Source organism: Pinus tabuliformis, chromosome 5_1, assembly GCF_031772625.1.
Source record: "Pinus tabuliformis cultivar Carrire ecotype Pingquan chromosome 5_1, CPIR1, whole genome shotgun sequence".
In the NCBI taxonomy this organism is placed as follows: domain Eukaryota; kingdom Viridiplantae; phylum Streptophyta; class Pinopsida; order Pinales; family Pinaceae; genus Pinus; species Pinus tabuliformis.
Window position 1 is genome coordinate 931,545,941 of NC_142305.1, and position 19,774 is coordinate 931,565,714.

The 19,774-nt window shown below is 44.3% G+C and overlaps 1 protein-coding gene across 1 annotated transcript in view; it reads right to left on the reverse strand.

The window, feature by feature from the left end:
- Positions 1–1,047: 1,047 nt before the first annotated feature.
- LOC149167840 (golgin family A protein) overlaps positions 1,048–19,774 on the reverse strand; it is a 101,322-nt gene continuing 82,595 nt past the window's right edge. Inside the window, exons 3-6 of the mRNA XM_089433187.1 lie at positions 2,699–2,881; positions 2,494–2,575; positions 2,251–2,315; positions 1,048–1,642 (exon numbers count right to left, since the gene is read on the reverse strand). Coding sequence (XP_089289313.1) covers positions 1,238–1,642; positions 2,251–2,315; positions 2,494–2,575; positions 2,699–2,881 — 735 coding nt within the window. The 3' untranslated portion in view covers positions 1,048–1,237. The remainder of the gene's footprint in view (positions 1,643–2,250; positions 2,316–2,493; positions 2,576–2,698; positions 2,882–19,774) is intronic.

Genomic DNA, 19,774 nt, shown 5'->3' on the forward strand with positions numbered 1-19,774 from the left:
GCAAGGTAAAGTAGAGGAATAGGAAATTTGCCCAACAATAAACCATGATGCCTAGAACAGCACAATATATTTCTAGCATATGATCATGCGTCAACAATTATATCCTCTAAATGAAAAAGTGCTCATAGATGAGAAACTTTAGGGAGTGAACAATTTGTTGAATTGCACGTCATCCAAGTGCAGTAAACCACGACATCTAAAATGGCTAAGTTTCATATCGCACTGTCTTTCTTTTAGCACTAAACGTCCTTGACAGCTTACATGATAACCATGGAGTTTAAACTGAGTGGATTATAAGATCAACTATAAAACTTAGAATTAGTAGAGTCCCGAAAGAAATGGTTTAGAACCAGACGATGTGCAAAGCTTAGACACTTCCATCCAGTGCCCCAGTGGCTCAGTTATACTACGAACATATTGATCTAAATGAACACCTTGTATGTTGCACTTTATATTTGATGCCTAAATCAGTTACTTTAGAGAAAACTGGGGGACTGAAAAATCCCAGAAAATGTGAGGAACAAACTTGTTAAAACAAATTATGTAGAATTACAGCAAATGAAACGTAGTTACTATTAAGGGTAATTAGGCCCAACGGAAAAGTCCTTGTCTTTTTATTTATCTTATTTGTATTTAATAATTTCCCTTCTCACTGAATATATATTATAAACGGACTAATAGCAGCCAATAGAAAGATGCCCCTTTAAACCATACAATTCAAAACAGGATGATAACTGTCCAAACATAGACCAAAAAATTCAAATTCCATATTGCATATTCATATATATATGTCAGTTGGATGTAATTTGGTTGGTTGGGAGAAATGTTGTTATCTTCCCCACCCATATTCAATTCTCGCATGTGACATGTTGAGCTCATAATTAGTAAATCCTTGTAATGGCTTCAAGCCTTGTTGTCTGAGAGCCCCTCAAAGACCAAAACATGTAGATTACTTATTTATATATATATGAGAGCATAATAATTAATGTTAAATAAGCCTATCATCTTTCACCAAAAAATGATAAAACAAATTCATAGCATTCACACTATGGGCAACATTGCTGTGGGAGATTGATAAAATACTTGTCTTTGTAGTTTCTTGACATGGATTTCCTCGATAATTTTACAAATTATTTCCAACCAAAGTGTTCAGGAAATAAATTGTTTATAGAGATAACATAAGTTCATCCATAAGACACCATGCTACATAGAAGCTTTTTTTCCTAAAATCTTAATGTTATCGACCCAACTGTGCAAATGAAATTATAATAAACACAACAATATGAAGGGCTAGGATATACACAGCAATCAAGGAACGGAACAGCATAAATCTCCGATGGCCTCCTGTTTTGAAGCAAAAAGCATCCACTGCCTGTGTAAGCTTGCTTCCACTCTCTAGAAATGCTTTAACCACCCTTGGACAGATTGCAGTTTTTGAAACTTCAGAATGCACCTTTGATTCGCTGATGTCATAAGTTCCACTTGCAGGGGTCATTGTTGATATTATCCCAGAACTCCCTATTTTGTTTCTCTTAAAGTTTGTCTCCGCATTCACAAGATGCAATTGCCTTCTTGTCTCGTTTGCTGCTTCTAACTGGAACTCAAGGGCATTCCTCTCGTTCGCAAATGCTTCTGCCTGTGCCTGCCACGGTTACAGTTTTTAATGAGATGCTATACACTTCTATATAGGAATCCAAGAAAGCCTTTAAATAGTTGAACTTGCTTAGTATTTGGATTTCTTATGATCCAGTTAGCAATTCTCCAAAAAGGGGGTAAGAGGAAAACACAATAGCCAAGGTTGATTTCTTTGCCAACAAATTGCAGCCATTTATTTATGATTTCTGATTATCAAAGGCATGCCTATTTTGGATTTCCACATCAAACTTATTAAATAATAAGCAGTTCAAACTGAAAACTGAAAACTGCAGGTGAACCAAGAAATCTATACTTCATCAATGTATTATCACCACCAAAATTTAGATACATTATGAACCCGCCCTTCCCGTGACAATTTTCTCATCTCTGGTTGACATGATATGCTATTACATTTTCTCCTAGGCCCAGTTTCCCATAGGCACAAAATGTCTCATCAGAATGGAACCTTGGCATCCCTAGGGGAAAAAGTTATGTTCTTCATTGGGACTAAACTCGGGAATTATAGTTGAACAGCTGTGAACAATATCTTCACATAATCCTCTGCCCACACAAAATGACTGCTTTAAAGCCTTCTGTTAGATTATTTGTAAATACCTGCTTGGTCACTAGTTGCTCTGTCAAGCTGCGCAGTCTACGCTCCAACTCCTTTTCCCTTTGTGCTGCATTCAATGAAAAAGACAGGCTTATATTGTACATTTCAAAAGACAGAAAATAAAGTTTAAAAAATAGATTTCACTGTTAACTTTAATGTAAAATTCACAAGGTAATAACTAAGACCAATAAGCCTCCTATAAATGAGGGAGAGAGAGATATCCTCATCGTAAACATCAACCATACCTGGTGACAGTTGTTGTGCTAGATTATGCTGCATGATTGTCCACTTTTCCTCTAGTTCTATTAACTTTTCTTCCCACAATTTCTAGAGAAAATATCAACCATTGCTTAGGCCTGTACTTTAGTGTTGAGAGTAGAAAAAAATGCATATGCATCCTACTTTTGTTTTTTAAATATCTTACATTAATAATGCTAGACAAGAACCTACCAGCTCATTTCTCTTGTTTTCTAGATCCTCTAACTTCACTGTTACCAGAGATGATAAATAGAGTGAATCTTGTTCACTGTCCCTCTTGGGTTCATCTCCAGGTCCATTATTTTCTCTTTCTTGAAGTAAAGCTTGTAATTCCTCTAATTCATTTCTTTGATTCCTCCCGAACTCATCAATGTCCTGTGGATTGTGCACATTTAGAGGTGACACAAAATAAACTTTCAAAGAAAACTTCTACCAGGAAATTAACAGTATTTACAGGATCACACAACAAAAAATTTCTAGTGACAGAAAAGGTAACTTCCAACAAAATGCATAGCAAGGGAGAAAATGAAGATATTAACTGACAAGATTATACCTTAGCTCCATTGTGTTTAGTCATAAAATTCTTCGATGTCTCAGAGTACTTTGGGAAAACTGCAGCATGAGCTTTTAGATTATTTCCACTTTGCCATATACAGAGAATGGCAATAGTATTTTGAAAATAAGAAACTGCCAGCAATTGTCATGGCAGACTTTATCAGAAGGCCAGTCTATCACCAAATAAACTGTTGGCCCTCCCACTCTAATGTGTGGTAGACAATGAATACCTTCAGGATAACATAGTAAGCTTTACCCAATATTATGTGATCCTTGCAAGCAAGTCAATAATTCCCAAAAAATAGTCCACTTTCAGCAGAAACGATGTCGGAAGATTGTCATTTATAAATTTTCCTTCTTAACAAAATGAACAGGACTCGTTTTCTTTGTCATTACCAACATCCTAATTCCTTTGCAAAGACATCAAAGTAGATAAAATCCACTAGCATGAGGGTGTTAGAAATTATGGTCATACTTAGGCCATTATTAAATGTTCTCTTCTTACATAATGAAGTCATAGTAAATGACTAACTCCCTTCCTTTGATGACTAAACTGAGAAGCTAGGTATTTGGGAGTTATCAAATCTACTCTAAATACATCTCCCATGTTCACTATATATTGAAACACTATGCATGAATGAATGATCCAATATATACTCTGTCCTGTTTTGTCTTGTTTATTATGCCTACGTGAGTATATATAAATATGATACAGTATCAATATCAGAATGAATAGAGAAGTCAGTGAAGGAGTGGACCCAAGGGACTTGTTACCCAGTGACTGTTGTGTTGATTTTTCAAGTGCAATAGATACAAGCACTAATTTCTGAAACACTGATAATTACTTCTAATGATATAGATATTCTTTTAGCATTTCCAGTTTATCATTAAGCAATTACATTTCAGAAATTAAACTACAAATGCATAAGGACAGTAGAGATCACAATACACAGAGAACACGAGATTTACACTGGAAAAACCCAGAAACCTTTTTCCTTAGAGAAATTATTCAGTTCAACAAGAGATACACCTAATACTGCTAGTCAACTATGAGGTCAAACTGACCAAAAATGCTATGGTCAAACCTGGTCAAAAAGCCCTCTTGTCAAGTCAATCTTCTGCTCTTCAACTTTGGCCCTCTCTGATCTACCTAGGCTGAATTTCAGTCTCCCAGAATATGCCCAGAAACTCAGCCCTGCTGCATGTTGAAATTTGGCAGCTCAGAGAGAAATTCCCTCCTTTGGGAAGCCCTCCTCGCCCTCTGGAGACCCTGCTAGCCCTTGAAAGAATTTAATTTGCACAAGCAAAAATTATTTTAAATCTAGAACCAAATCATCACAAAAAGTACAAGTCGGCCTGGGAAAGGAAATTCGTCATCCACAACAACATATAAATACACCCAATGTCACATCACTTGGAGGCATCACATCATCATATATTCTCTTGATTGATTCAATTAGCTCTGAAATCGCAGGTCTGAGCTCACACATGCGAAAAGGAGAGGAAAATATGTTGACTAGCATTGACTTCTGTTTGGGACTGTTTTGACCGGCGCTGACTTTGGGTTTTTGGCTTGGTTTGAGTTGGGATTTGGATCTGTTCTTGGAGGCTAAATTAAGGAGAGAGAAGGATGAGTGTTTCTGGGCACTTAGACCAGATACCTGAGGCTGCCATTGACCACAGGGTTGACTTTGACTTTGACCAATTTCAGCAGCATATTTTGGGACTGTTTTGACTGAGTTTGACTGAGCTAAGGAGGCTGAGTTTTCTGCTGCTTTGACGGACTTTTTGGAGCAGGTTTGAACATTGACCAAGGGCTGGTTAGGGCTGTGTTGACTGCTGCTGACTTTGAACAAAAAATAAATAATTCAAGTTGGACCAGATTTGACTCTTGGGCTCATCTTTGACTGAATATTGGATAATTGGTTTGGATAGTCAAGGATTTGACCTTTGACTTGTTATTGATGTACTTGGACATTGTACCTCTCTGCTGAACATTTGATGTAATGTCCCTTCCTAGAATAATTTCCATGAGTTTACTTTCACAATTTTCGCAATTTTGTTTATTATGGGACCCACGAAATTTTGGACTAAGACTTAGGAGATGGAGGCCGAAAATCTTTTTGTTTGTGGGATGTGGGGGCCACACCCACATGAAGTACGCATTTCCTTAGAGGGAAATTCGATTTGCTAAGGTAGGAGGTCGAAATGCTTGATGGAGGGGCCCACATGGGAAGGCAGCTCAAAAATTATAAATAGAAGGGGCCTAGCAGCTATTGGGGTCTTTTGTCAATCTAATATCTCTCTTGTTGCTCGAGCTACTTAGCCGGGTCACAGTGTTGTTCAGCACAGAGCTTTCCAAGGGGAGAGCTCACCCTTCTTTCGGTGGAATACGAGTGCCACACTAGGAAGGTAAAATCATGTCATTTTGGAGGAGGATTTGTGGAGCTCGGGGTACATCGTACAGCCATTCATTCAGCCAATTTCGTGCTCCAAGAGGACGCAGTAGGAGTAAATCATACAACTTATTTCAGCTATCTTCCGGGTGGCATTTGTTGGGAGAAATTTTGCTTAGCAAGTCTAGGGGAAGTCCAAGCTGGGTGAGGAGTTTTGGGGCCAGAGATTGTTGCATTAAGGCAGGACGAATTCTTCTTACTCAGGGCCAGTGTATGAGCTAATGTCTGGGCACACGTGGGAGGTTGAGGTCCGAGGAGAGGCATTTGGGAGCTAGGTTGTCCTGGGAGTTTGACGAAATCATTCGGGGAGTAGAATTCAGCATTTTTGGGGTGACTGGAGGGCTGCTTCAGCAAATTTCCAGACAGGCCGTATTTTCCAGCCAGTTTGAGGAGGATGTGGTATTTGGGTTCAATTTTCGGAGGTCAGAACTAGACCAAACCCTTTCTAGGTTTTGGTGGGTTTATTGAGAAGAGCCCAGGGCTAATTTTGCAGAATTTTTTGAGCACCGGAAGTGGGTCTTTCAGCAGTTCTTTTCCAGCAGACAGTGCAGTTCCTCTTGGGCAGCGCAAGGCATTTTCATGGCAGCTCATTCTAGCATCTGAGCGTTGTATTCTCCAACCTGGGTCTTGTCTAGCTTGCCATTGAGACAAGCCCAAGTGCACTCCTTCCATACCCATTGTACTATTGCACCAAATATATAATAAAATGGCTTAGTTGGATGGTGTTTTTTGGTGATCACATGGGTGTTTACTTATATTTTTGAATTTTGTGAATGCATGTCAGTGATTGCTTTGTTTATCATTGATTTTCCTAATTAGGAACATTACAGTGGCATCGGAGCTCCATTCTTGGCTTAGTCGTGGTTGATCTCTCCTATGAACGAGGAGGATAGGAAAAACATTACCTATCAAAAGCAGAGATACCGGAGCAGGGAAAGGGATTGGAGATTACACCCGATACTAAGACACCCGGGAAGGCAGTAGTGGTGGCAAATATGGGAGTAAGGAGGAAGCAGCATTTGACAGCCCCTTGAAGGTCATGAATGATCTAGCCAAAGGGCAGAAGGAGATGCTGGAGGAACTCAAGCAGCAGAATAGGGGCAAGAGCATCCATCGTGAGTTCCTATTTGGGGAGACTTCAGGAGCCTCACAACAATATGACCACCCTTCACCAGCCACCAGTGGGCCAACCAGGACCACACTGCCTACATTTTTACCTTCAAGACCGAGTGAGCAGGGTGGGTCAGATGATCAGATGCCCATGGGGGATTATTTCAGAGAATGGCAGTCCATGGGGGAAGATTTCAAAGCAGCCTTGTCTTTCAGGGATTACTGCCAGCTCAAGCAGAACGAGAAGGGAAGGTACAGTGGGGGGTCTAACCCGCAGAGTTCAGAGTTGTAGCGTACCATTGGGACGATGTATTTTCCCACGTATGATGGATCTACCAAGTGCACAGCTCAGGCTTGGGTGGAGAAGTTGGATACCTATTTCTAGCTTAATCAAATGTTAGTGGAAGCCATCAAAATGGCTACCTTGCACTTGGAGGGAGAGGCACACAACTGGCGGTTTCATGGCTTGACCATTCTGGGGCATGCCAGCATGACCTCTTATGAGGACTTTACACAGAGTGGTGGAGCGTTTTGATAGGAGGGATCTGGAGCAGTGATGCGGAGGAGCGCCCCCCCCCCCCCCCTTCGAACCCGCTCCCGAAGCGCTCTCCGGGCGGGAGCGGGTCGGGAGCGCGCTCCCCAAATCGCTCCCGGACGGGAGCGATTTTCGGGAGCGCGCTCCCGTAAAAAAATTTGCGCTCCCTGGTCTGTGAGGGAGCGCTTCAGGGAGCGATCGCTCCCGCGCTCCCGGAGCGCTTTTTAATGCCCGAGCGATCGCTCCCGGGCATTAAAAAACGCTCCGGGAGCGGTTCGGTGGAAAAAAATTCCGCGGACCCGAAAAAAACAAAAAATTTAACTAATTTTTTTGGGTTTATAAGCCCAATGGGCCAAAACAAAATCATTTCAATGAGATTGAGCTTGAGTTTGAGAGCAAAGGAGCAAGGAGCAAGAGCTGAGGAGCAAGGAGCCAGAGCTGAGGAGCGAGGAGCAAGTGCCAAGGAGCGAGGAGCAAGCTTGCAGAGGTAAGTAACTTAATCATTTAGTTAGTTTGTTTAGTTTAATTTACCTGTTTGAGTTTAAAGATCATTAATTTAAATTAAATTAATAAATTAAATGAATTAATCCCAATAAACTAAATTAATTTGCAGATTCAAGACTCAAACCCTACAAACATCAAACACGATGGACCTGGGGATTTTTATTGGCATTTTCCTCTTCCTGGTCCCTTTTCTGGTTATTATGGTGGTGGAGAGTAGGAAACGGAGGGGGCCTGAAACTGAAGAGGTGGATGAAGAAGCCGGAGGAAGTCAAATAGGTGAAAACCCCAGTGAGGAGGATGTGGAGGGTGAACATGAGGGTCAAAAAACTAAACAAGACCAAACTCCATTGTGGAAATATGTTCAGAGGCCTGAAACAGGGAGAGGGGGTGGAACCACTAAATTTCATTGCCCCCATTGCAACAATGATTTCACAGGCTCATACACCCGTTTGAGAAGACACCTTTGCGGGAAAAGGGCATGGGATGGAGAGAAACAAATAGGAATCAGAACTTGTGACGCGGTGTCAACAGCAGATAGAGCCAAATACATAAAGGAAGAGGAGGACACCCAATACAAAGCAAAAAGATCAAGGGGTTTCTTTGAAAGCTCACAAAGAACTCCTTCAGCATCCTCCCAAGGCAGTGGATATGGACATGGAGGCTCAGGGTCATCATCTTTACGCCGTAGAACCATATCAGATTTCCTTGATGAGGGGTGTAGGAATGATGTGGATTCAAAAATTTACAGGTTCCTCTATGCAAATGGGATACCATTCAATGTTCTACGCTCACCTTATTGGCACGAAATGGTTTCTGCCATAAATGATGCCCCTAAAGGATACAAGAGCCCTGGGTATGACAAGGCAAGAACAGTTGGCCTTGATCATGAAAAAGCAAAAATATCACATTCTTTGAATAAAATGACAAGTTCTTGGACTGACAATGGGGTGTCCATTGTATCTGATGGATGGACAAATGTAAAAGGCAAGTCATTGATAAGTGTTCTTGCTGTGTCCCGAAGTGGTCCCATTTTTCTAGCTGCACATGATTACTCAGACAAGTTCAAGACCGCTATCAACATTGCAGAAGCATTGCTTGAAACAATTGAGCGTATTGGCCCATACAATGTCATCCAAGTCATCACTGATAATGCTCCTAATTGTAAGGCAGCGGGAGCAATTATTGAGGATAGATACCCGAACATATTTTGGTCTGGATGTTTGGTTCACACATTGAACCTTCTGTTGCATGATATTGTCAAAAACAAAAATGAACAATACCAATGGATTGGTGATTTGTACAAGAGAAGAAAAAAAATGATAAAATTTATTACAAATCATAGCAATACCCATGGCCTTTTCCGCAGTCACTCGAGATTGGAGTTGCTGAAGATTGCGAGGACTAGATTTGGTAGCTATTACCTCACCTTCAGGCGCCTTTTGAAGGTAAGAGAGGGTTTAGCTAGCATGGTATCAAGTCCAAATTGGCAGGTGTTAAAGGAAAGGGCTACAAATGTAGCTGACATTGCAGGTTTTGAAACGGTGGAGGAGGCCGCTCTTGATGGGCAGTTTTGGACAACTGTGAGACAGGTATTGGATTTCACCAAGCCAATTTATAACATGATTCGGTTTGCAGATACAGACAAACCAGTGATTGGCGAGGTGTATGAGCAAATGGATACCATGTTGGGGGAAATAAAAGACATTGTTAATAACAGAGATCCCGACTTGTACAATCTGATTCACGATTGTGTGTGTGAACGGTGGAAAAGGCTTAACCTTCCACTACATTGCTTGGCGTATATCCTTACGCCAAAATACTACTCAGATTCTTGGTTGGGCAAACCTGCAGCAGGGGGTGGTGTTAGGACCAAACCCCATTTAGATCGAGAGGTAACTAAAGGATATCTGGATGCATTAGAAAAGTTGGTGCCTTACAGGGAGGAATGTGCAGCTGTGCGCCTTGAAATAGGCAGATACTTCACTGGCAGTGGTTTGTATGGTAACTTCCATGCAATGGACGACAAAGATAAATTTGATTCTCTCACATGGTGGGAAACATATGGCGGCGACGGACTTTTGCGAAAATTGGCATTGAAAGTTCTTGCACAGGTTGTAAATTCTTCTTCTGCAGAGAGGTGTTGGAGCACCTACAGTTATATACATAATGTGAAAAGAAACAGGCTCAACGAAAACCGAGCAGAAAGCTTGGTTTATGTGCACTACAATTTGAGGTTGTTGAGCCATTACTGTGATCGGGCTAATGAAGATCCCACATATAAAATTTGGGACAATCACCCTGAGGACGACAATTTGGAGGATGGCATTGTACATATGGAAGAACTAGAAGATGAGCTTGTACGGGATGAAGCTGAAGCAGCTGCAGCAGCCATGCCACCTCCACCTCCACCATCCAGTAGCAGTTCTCGGGGCCCGAGTCTTGTTCCATTGCTGTCGCCACCTCCATCGACACCCTCGCGTGGAGGCTCTAGTTCTGGTCGTCGGTCTGGGCGGGAGACTCCTAGAAGACCGCCAAGACCTACTTATACTCCTGGAGACTCTCGTGGCAAGGGCCACTTGTAGATTTACAGTTTACTTGTCTTTTTTAGTTTCTATTAGACTTGTCACTTTAGTTTTCATAACTGTTCAGTGTTGAGTTTTGAGTCCTTGACTCTTGACTCTTGACTCTTTCATATCATTATGACATTATGATATTTTTTGTAAACATTATATCACTGTGACAATGAAAATTTGAAGTTTGAAGTTGGGCCTTGGCAATTATAACTCATTGGTAATGATTGTGAATTATGAATATGATGCTTTGTGAAAGACTAAAGTTGTTTCATTTCATCTCATTATTCATGTTTCATTTTATAAATTTTTAACATTTCATATCATGTTAACAGTTAGAAGTTAGGACTTAGAAATATCTTCGATATTACTTCTTGTAATGGTTAAACTTGGCTTACAAGTACAACTTGTTACTTTGGTGATCAATGATGATAAATGTTATTGAATTGAATGTTATTTTAATTTATTATTTTACTAAGGTTGATGACGATTATAATTTCTAGATGATTGATGTGATATGGTTCAATGATCAATTTATGTTTTTTTATGTTTTTTATGTCTATTTCATCATTCTACATGTTTTTGTTGACATATATGTATCAAAAATTAAAAAATATAAAAAATATATATATTTTTAAAAAATCACTCCGGGATTCGCTCCCAAACCGGGAGCTTCTGAAAATGGTCGCTCCCGCTCCCGCTTCCGCTCCCGCTCCCCGCTCCCGCTCCCGCTCCCAAGTAACACTGATCTGGAGGCTCATTTCAGAGAGTTGACCCAACTTAGGCAAATTGGCCATCCAGAGCAGTATATATCAGATTTTTTGAGGGTCTCAGTCATGGTGCCAGATTTGTTCGATGCGAGGAGGGTGTACACATTTGTAGAGGGATTGCTTGATCCATTGCGTGGACTGGTGAAATCTCGCAGACCCACTACTTTGCAAGAGGTTGTGACTTGTGCTAGGGATTTGCAAGGGGCAATCCCCAAGACTTGAGCACCCATACCATCACGGGCTCCCTACCCACAAAAGGGGCATGACACGAGGCCCCCACCACAACGAGCAACCAGGGGCATGGGCAGTTAGATGAGGAGACCAGGAGAGACCTCCGGAGGAGGAAGCTATGCTTCACTTGTCAAGAGCCTTGGGCACTAGGCCATAGATGCACGGTGGGCAAGGCCCATTACATTAAGGTCTTCTCTGATAGTGACCAGGAGGATGATGTGGAGTTGGAGATAGGTGGGGGTGACAGCGAGACTCGTGCAGAGAGGGGACCACCACCACCACCACCTGGGGGAGCACCTTTCGCACCATCTGGGGGAGTCTTAGCTTCTTTGCGTGGGGTTCCCAAATTTTTTACCCTGAGGATCAGAAGCACAGTGGAGGGGCAACGTGTCTCAGTTTTGGTAGACAATGGGGCCACCCGCAATTTCATTAATGCACAGATGGTTCAAAGGTAGGGTATCACTACAGAGGAGTTTGAGGGGTTTTCGGTCCTAGTGTTGGGGGATAGGACCATGCAGTGTACCCGATATGTCCCCGCTTTGACAACGACCATGGGGAGTTACTTAGTAACAGATCATTTCTTCGTGGTGGATGTACTGGACACCAATGTGGTGATGGGTGTCCAGTGGCTCTACTCCACTGGGTGGGTCACTACGGATTGGACGAAGTTGGAGATGGAGTTTACCGGGTCGAATGCAAGTTGGTTGTTCTTCAGGGTATGCATTCATATCCTCCACAGACAGTTTCAACGCACAGGATGGAGGCTGACTTATGGGGACATAGCATGGGCAGTGGAGTTGAGGATTTCAGAGGCTGGGGGACAGCCCAAACCACCACACCCCCGACATACAGGCCATTGTGGACAGGCACCCGGTAGTGTTTGGGGACATACCACCAAGGCATCCACCTAACAAAGGAAATGAGCACACGATTGAGCTAGAGCCGAGGGTACAAACGATTATTACCACTCCTTATAGACATCCCAAGGCCTACAGGAATGAGATTGAGCGAGCCATTCAGGAGTTGTTGGCACTTGGGCATGTTAGGCATAGCTCTAGCCCCTTTGCTTCATTAATTGTTCTGGTGAAGAAGAAGGATGGGACATTGCGCATGTGCATAGATTACAAGAAGACCCTGAAGAACCGCTACCCCATTCCACGCATTAATGCGCTGATGGATGAGCTCAGAGGAGCCAAGTACTTCTCTAAGATAGACTTGCGTTCGGGGTACCACCAGATCAGAGTGAGGGATCAGGACATCCCCAAGATGGCCTTCAGATGCCACTATGGGCATTTTGAGTTCTTGGTTATGCCCTTCGGGCTAACCAACGCACCTGCCACCTTCCAGTCCTGCATGAACCATGTGTTCCACGGGCAATTGCAGAAGTTTGTATTGGTATTCTTCGATGACATCCTGATTTACAGCAGGACCTAGGAGGAGCACCTACAGTACTTGGAGGTGGTTACGCAGTTTATAGGAGCAGCAGTTCTACACCAAGTTGTCAAAGTGCGAGTTTGGGTTGACAAAGATGCGTTATTTGGGGCATATTATTGGGGAGGATGGAGTGAGGGTGCATGAGGAGAAGATCAGGGCCATCCGGGATTGGCCAGTGCCTCAGAATGTGACTGAGTTGAGGAGCTTCGTGGGCATATGCACCTATTACAAGAAGTTCGTGAAGGGCTTCTCACAGTTGGCAACTCCCCTCACAAATCTAACCAAGAAGGTGGCCTTTGCTTGGACAGATAAAGCACAGTCAGCATTTGACCGCCTCAAGGAGGTGACGAGCAGTTGTCCAATATTAGCACTCCTGGATTTCACTCAGCGCTTTACCTTAGAGTGCGATGCATCAAGTGAGGGAGTTGGTGCAGCACTATCAAAGGACGGTCGCCCCATCGCTTTTGAGTCGGAAGCTCCTCCCGCATGAGAGGTGGTATTCTATTTACGACAAGGAGATGTTGGCCATTATGCATGCATTGGCCAAATTCCGATAGTATCTAGTGGGAAACAAATTTAGAGTGAAGACTAACCACAATAGTCTTCGCCATTTTATGGGGCAGCAGGGCCTCAATGACAGGCAGCAGAGGTGGGTTAGCAAGGTCCAAGCCTACGATTTTGATATTGAGTATGTCAAGGGCAAACATAATGTGGTAGCAGATGCATTATCCAGGAGGCCTGCGACACTTTCACTCATGAGCATCTGTCATGATTGGAAGGCACAGCTGTTGGTGGAGTACTCCAAAGATCGGCAGGCGTGTGAGATTTTGGAGGGTGCACATGCTGATGAGTGTTACAGGGTGATGGTTGACGTCATATACTACAAAGGACGCATATTCTTGGTGTCGGGTTCACAGTTGAGGGAGAGGATTCTCCACATAGCCCATGACTCTCCATTGTCGGGACACCAAGGGTTCCGAAAGACGTACATGACAGTCAGAGAGTGCTTCACATGGAAAGGCCTCAAGGGAGATGTGTTGAGGTATGTGCAGGAGTGTGAGGCTTGTCAGAGGAACAAGGGAGAGTTGACCCATTCGGCCGGGTTGTTGCAACCACTTCCCATTCCTGAGGGGAAATGGGAAAGTATCTCTATGGATTTTATCACAGGCCTTCCTATGGTGTAGGGCAGAGATTGTATATACGTGGTGGTGGATCGTTTGACCAAATATGCACACTTCTTTGCTATCCCAACCCGGTATTCTGCTTCACAGGTAGCGGAGCTGTTTTTCAGAGAGGTCTTTCGTTTGCATGGTCTCCCCAAGACCATAGTCAGTGACAGGGACAGTCACTTCATGGGAGCATTTTGGCAGGAGCTTTTCCGATTAGTGGGCACTGAGCTCACCCCTAGCACCAGTTACCACCCACAGATGGATGGCCAAACCGAGAGAGTCAACAAATGGTTAGAGGGCTACCTACGAACTATGTGACCGGACAACAGAGGTCGTGGATCTAGTGGTTGCATTTGGGCAAGTATTGCTACAACACCACCCACCACATGTCCATTGGTATGTCACCTTTCCGCGCTTTGTATGGTTATGACGCTTTGTCTTTTGCTGACCTTGTTTTTGGAGACAGTCAGGCCCCAAAGGCCAAAGATTGGATCCAAGAGAGCCAAGACATCCTCAAGGCTCTCAAGGACAACCTGCTGACAGCCCAGAATCAACAGAAAGTGTATGCAGACAAGCACAGGATTGAGAGGCAATTTGAGGGGGACTTAGTCTTCCTGCGGCTACAGCCATATAGACAGTCTACGCTACAACAAAAGGGGGACGAGAAACTACAACCCTGCTTTTATGGGCCATACCGGGTGATTAGGAGAGTTGGAGAGGTGGCCTATGAGCTGGAGCTTCCACTGGAAGCAAGATCCACAATGTCTTTCACATCTCATGCCTCAAAAAGGTGTTGGGACAGCAAGTGACAGCAGCCACAGAGTTACCTCCAATAAATGATGAGCGACATCTTGTGTAGTCGGAGGCCATTTTGGAGACTAGAGAAAGGAAGTTGAGGATCATAACCATCAGGGAATATTTGGTACGCTGGAGAAATTTACCAGATGAGGATGCCACTTGGGAGGGTGAGCACATACTTCAACATCCAACATTGCAGTTGCTTGGGAACAAGAAACATTTGGGAGGGGAGGACTGTAATGTCCCTTCCTAGAATAATTTCCATGAATTTACTTGCACAATTTTGGAAATTTTGTTTATTATGGGACCCACAGAATTTTGGACTCAAACTTAGCAGATGGAGGCCGAAAATCTTTTTGTTTGTGGGATGTGTGTGCCACACCCACATGAAGTACGCATTTCCTTAGAGGGAAATTTGATTTGCTAAGGTAGGAGGTCGAAATGCTTGATGGAGGGGCCCACATGGGAATGCAGTTCATGTTAAGGTTTCTAAGTTTACTTAGTTAGAAACCCTCCATGCACTTTATCTGATTTATTCCTACCTACTTGTTATTTTCCTTAACAAGTTATTTACAATGTAAATACTGAAAATAAACACCAGTGCATGCTCAACATATTACAGATCGGCAACTAAAAGAAACAAGAACAAACACACCAAATGACACCATTATTTTTGGACCAATGTCCTCGGAAAAACCTAATGCGGGAAAACCGGTGCAGTTATCTGAGGGTTTTCTTATTAAGCAATATCAGAGTACAATCTGGGTGCCGTAACTGGCCTACCCAACAAAGAATTTCCTTAGCAACTATACCTCACATTTTGAGAGAAATCTCCAGGTTGAAACCCCAGAAAACCTTTCCGGCAACTCCTCAGCACAAAACTGCTCCTGCAACCCCAACGTCTACCCAATCTGGACTGCGGCAGACCCTCTATGTCTCACGCTAGCCCTGCGTCAGCCCCAGGAGGCCCTACGTCAGCTTTGGGAGCCTCTGCGTCAGCTACGCTGGCCCCTCTGGTGCTCTGTGCAGCACTTGGCTGCCTCTGCATGGCCCTGCGTGAGCCCTTGCTGGCTCTGCATCACCCTCCTTGGCTGCTGCGTTGCTCTCCCGGCACAATCTCTGCCTTCTCTGTTCCTCTGTACTCAATGCCCCTCAACTGCTCTCTCGATCACTGATTCTATCTCTCTTAGCAAACCTCGCTCTAGAGAATAAAATGACTGATCATCTAGTGTGCTCTCCAAGTGACCCTCAAGCCTCCTCTTATACTTTTCCTGTTGACATCTCAACGACCAAGATTAAGTCCCTAATCAACGGCTAAGATTAGATCTGGCTTGATCCATGTCTTTTGGACCACTCTAACACAAATTCATATTAATACACATTAATATTTTATTTTCCCTAAGTTTAGACTTAGGGACTCCATTAAAAATATTAATTATTTTAATATCTCCTAATCTGTTTAAAATCTGCCCAAACCCTTTCTGGGTATTGGAGATCTCATGTGCCCCAACCTCTCCACCAAATTTCGTGGCTAGAGCACATCCGATGCTACCCCAAATCAACACTCCCTCTTAGTGAAGATTGTGCTCTAGCAATACTCCTCACTGAGTATTACTCTGATCATCCGACATTGGTACCTGTGCTGATGCTAGGCCTTCCTGCCCAACATCCTCTGCACTGTTGCCTCCTGTACAGCTGCCCATGGTTCTGCCACTGCCACTGCTGCATCTGTACGACAACTCCCTTTGCATCCGTGCTGCTGCTGGTCCTTTTTCCCAGCACTGCATCCGCACTGCACCTCCTCTCATCATGCTGCATCGTGTTGCCCACTGCTGCACTGCAACTCAGTTACTGAGAAGTAAGTAACTGATCTCCCAACTGACCTCCCTGTTGGGCTAGAAACACCCACTGATGCTGAAACTCCCTCTGCCGCTGACAAGTGCTCCCTCTTTGACCTCTCCGCTGCTACAACAACTCCTTGCATCTCGCACCGTTGCACACCTCTCTATGCTTTCCTGCACTGGTGCAACACTCCTGTGCCTCTTGCACTGTTGCAGCCTGCTAGCTTGTGTTGTCTTGGGACTCCTACACTATAGCTCTCTCTGTCGCTCCATCCGCATCCATCTCTACCCACCCAACCAGTCCTGCTACTCCTCGTCGGGGCTCCCATAGCAAGGTCTAATCCAAGAGATTGGATACCTCGAGGATCCTACCCCTCATCGCCTGTAGTCCGCCTGACTACAGCTCGATGTCTCCCCACTTCCGCTCAAGTGGTGCGTGTGCACTCATGGCACAGTCATCGTCTGTCAAAACTTCCTTCTCTGCCCGTGCTGGCGCTGCCTTAGTCTCGGAAGACTCTCCCTTACTCTTCTTCCTTGGGCACTGGGTCGCATAATGACCCATCTCCCCACAGTGGAAGCACTTGATCTTGGAGAGATATTTCTTCTTCCGCTTCTCCTGCTTTCCCTCAGATGCTAGGGCCACATCCTCCTCCTCCTGCTTGACCTTGATCCCTTTGCTGCTGCTACCTGTCTTTGACTGTCATCTAATCTCTTCCTGGCGAAATGCTACCCACATCTCATCCCAAGGTAGGAGAGTCCCTCTGCCCAGGATGTTCTGGACAAACACTTCCCACTCTTCTGAGACAGCATTCAGGGTTGTCCTCACCATAAGCTCCTGATTCGGTGTCGCTCGTATAACAGTGAGTTGATCTCGGATCTCATTCAGTCCTCCAAGGAAGGAGTCAATCATTTGACCCTTTTTCATCTGATACGACCTCATCTGGTTCTCGAGCAGCATTCTTCTTTACACAGAAGTATGCTGCTACAGGTTCTTGAGAGCCTCCCACATCTCAACTGTCGTTTCCTTCTCGGCTATATGTGGTACCACATGATCCTTAACCCCGTGAAAGATAATGCACTTGGCTCTCGCCATCACCTCCTCGTACTTGTCGTTATCATTGGGGTCGACTGGGATAGCTATAACCTTCAAGGCGAAGTTCTTAACACGATCCCTGTCAAGCACTGATAAGATTCTGGTCTTCCAGACTGCGAAGTTCGATGCTCCATCCAGTCTATCCTGGTCTCTTACCCCGTGTAGTGCCATGACGCTCCTCTACTTCCCTCCTGGAAGTTATTTGTTCGACTCCTCTGAGTCTCTACTTCCCGTCTAGAAGTTCTCTTCTGGACTCCCTCTGAGTCCTGATTTCCCTCCTGGAAATCCTTCTGTCGCTTGTCAAGATGCCCCCTACTCTGATCGTCTTGTGCAACTGCACTGCTGATCAGGGTTCCTCGGCTAGAAACCCTTGGTAACAACTCCTTTGGCCCTGCTCCGCCAGGTATTGTTCTGACTACAGTACCTCACCAGCTCCACTCTGTAATATTCCTACAGCCTTCTAGACCCCAACAACTGCCTCTCTGTGAACTGCGTCAACCCCTCTCTGCCTCACGTTGCCTCTGCGTCACCCTAGATGGGTCTGCGTCAACCCTAGGATGCCCTACGTTATCCCTTTGGCCCTCTGCGTCAACAATGCTGGCCTCTCTGAGGCACTGCGTAGTTCCCAACTGCTTCTGCGTGGCTCTGGTTGGCTCTGCGTCACACTTTCTTGGCTTCTGCGCTGCTAGAAACAGCTTCTGTCACCTCGGGATAGTGGTTTTCCGTTGTTATTACTCTGCTCCGCTGATGTCTTTTAGTCCTCCTATGATCTGCAATCATGCTCTGATACCATGTTGAGGTTTCTAGGTTTACTTAGTTAGAAACCCTCCATGCACTTTATCTTATTTATTCCTACCTACTTGTTATTTTCCTTAACAAGTTAATTACAATGTAAACACTGAAAATAAACACCAGTGCATGCTCAACATATTACAGATCGGCAACTAAAAGAAACAAGAACAAACACACCAAATGACACCATTATTTTTGGACCAATGTCCCTGGAAAAACCCAATGCGGGAGAACCGATGCAGCTATCTAAGGGTTTTCTTATTAAGCAATATCAGAGTACAATCTAGGTGCCCTACCTGGCCTACCCTACAAAGAATTTTCTTAGCAGCTATACCTCACAGTTTGAGAGAAATCTCCTGCTTGAAACCCCGAAAAACCTTTCCAGCAACTCCTCGGCACAAAACTGCTCCTGCAACCCCAGCGTCTGTCCAATCTGGACTGCGTCAGCCCCTCTCTGTCTCACGCTGGCCCTGCGTCAGCTTTTCTTGGCCTGCATCAACCCCAGGAGGCCCTGCGTCAGCTCAGGGAGCCTTTGCGTCAGCTACGCTGGCCCCTCTGGTGCTTTGCGCAGCACTTGGCTGCCTCTGCATGGCCCTACATGAGGCCCTTGCTGGCTCTGCGTCACCCTCCTTGGCTGTTGCGCTGCTCTCCTGGCGCATTCTCTGCCTTCTCTGTTCCTCTATACTCAATGCCCCTCAGTTGCTCTCCCGATCACTGATACTATCTCTCTTAGCAAACCCTGCTCTAGAAAATAGAATAACTGATCATCTGGTGTGCTCTCCAAGTGACCCTCAGGCCTCCTCTTATACTTTTCCTATTGACATCTCAACGGTCGAGATTAAGTCCCTAATCAACGGCTAAGATTAGATCTGGCTTGATCCATGTCTTTTGGACCACTCTAACACAAATTCATATTAATACACATAAATATTTTATTTTCTTTAAGTTTAGACTTAGGGACTCCATTAAAAATATTAATTATTTTAATATCTCCTGATCTGTTTAGAATCTGCCCAAACCCTTTCTGGGTATTGGAGATCTCATGTGCCCCAACCTCTCCACCAAATTTCGTGGCTAGAGCACATCCGATGCTACCCCAAATCAACAGCTCAAAAATTATAAATAGAATGGGCCTAGCAACTATTGGGGTCTTTTGTCAATCTAATATCTCTCTTGTTGCTCGAGTTGCTTCGCCAGGTCACAGTGTTGTTCAGCGCAGAGGTTTCCAAGGGGAGAGCTCACCCTTCTTTTGGTGGACTACGAGTGCCATCCTAAGAAGGTAAAATCGTGCCATTTTAGAGGAGGATTTGTGGAGCTCAGGGTGCATCGTACAGCCATTCATTCCGCCTATTTCGTGCTCCAAGAGGACGCATTAGGGGGATATCGTATCACTTATTTCAACTATCTTCC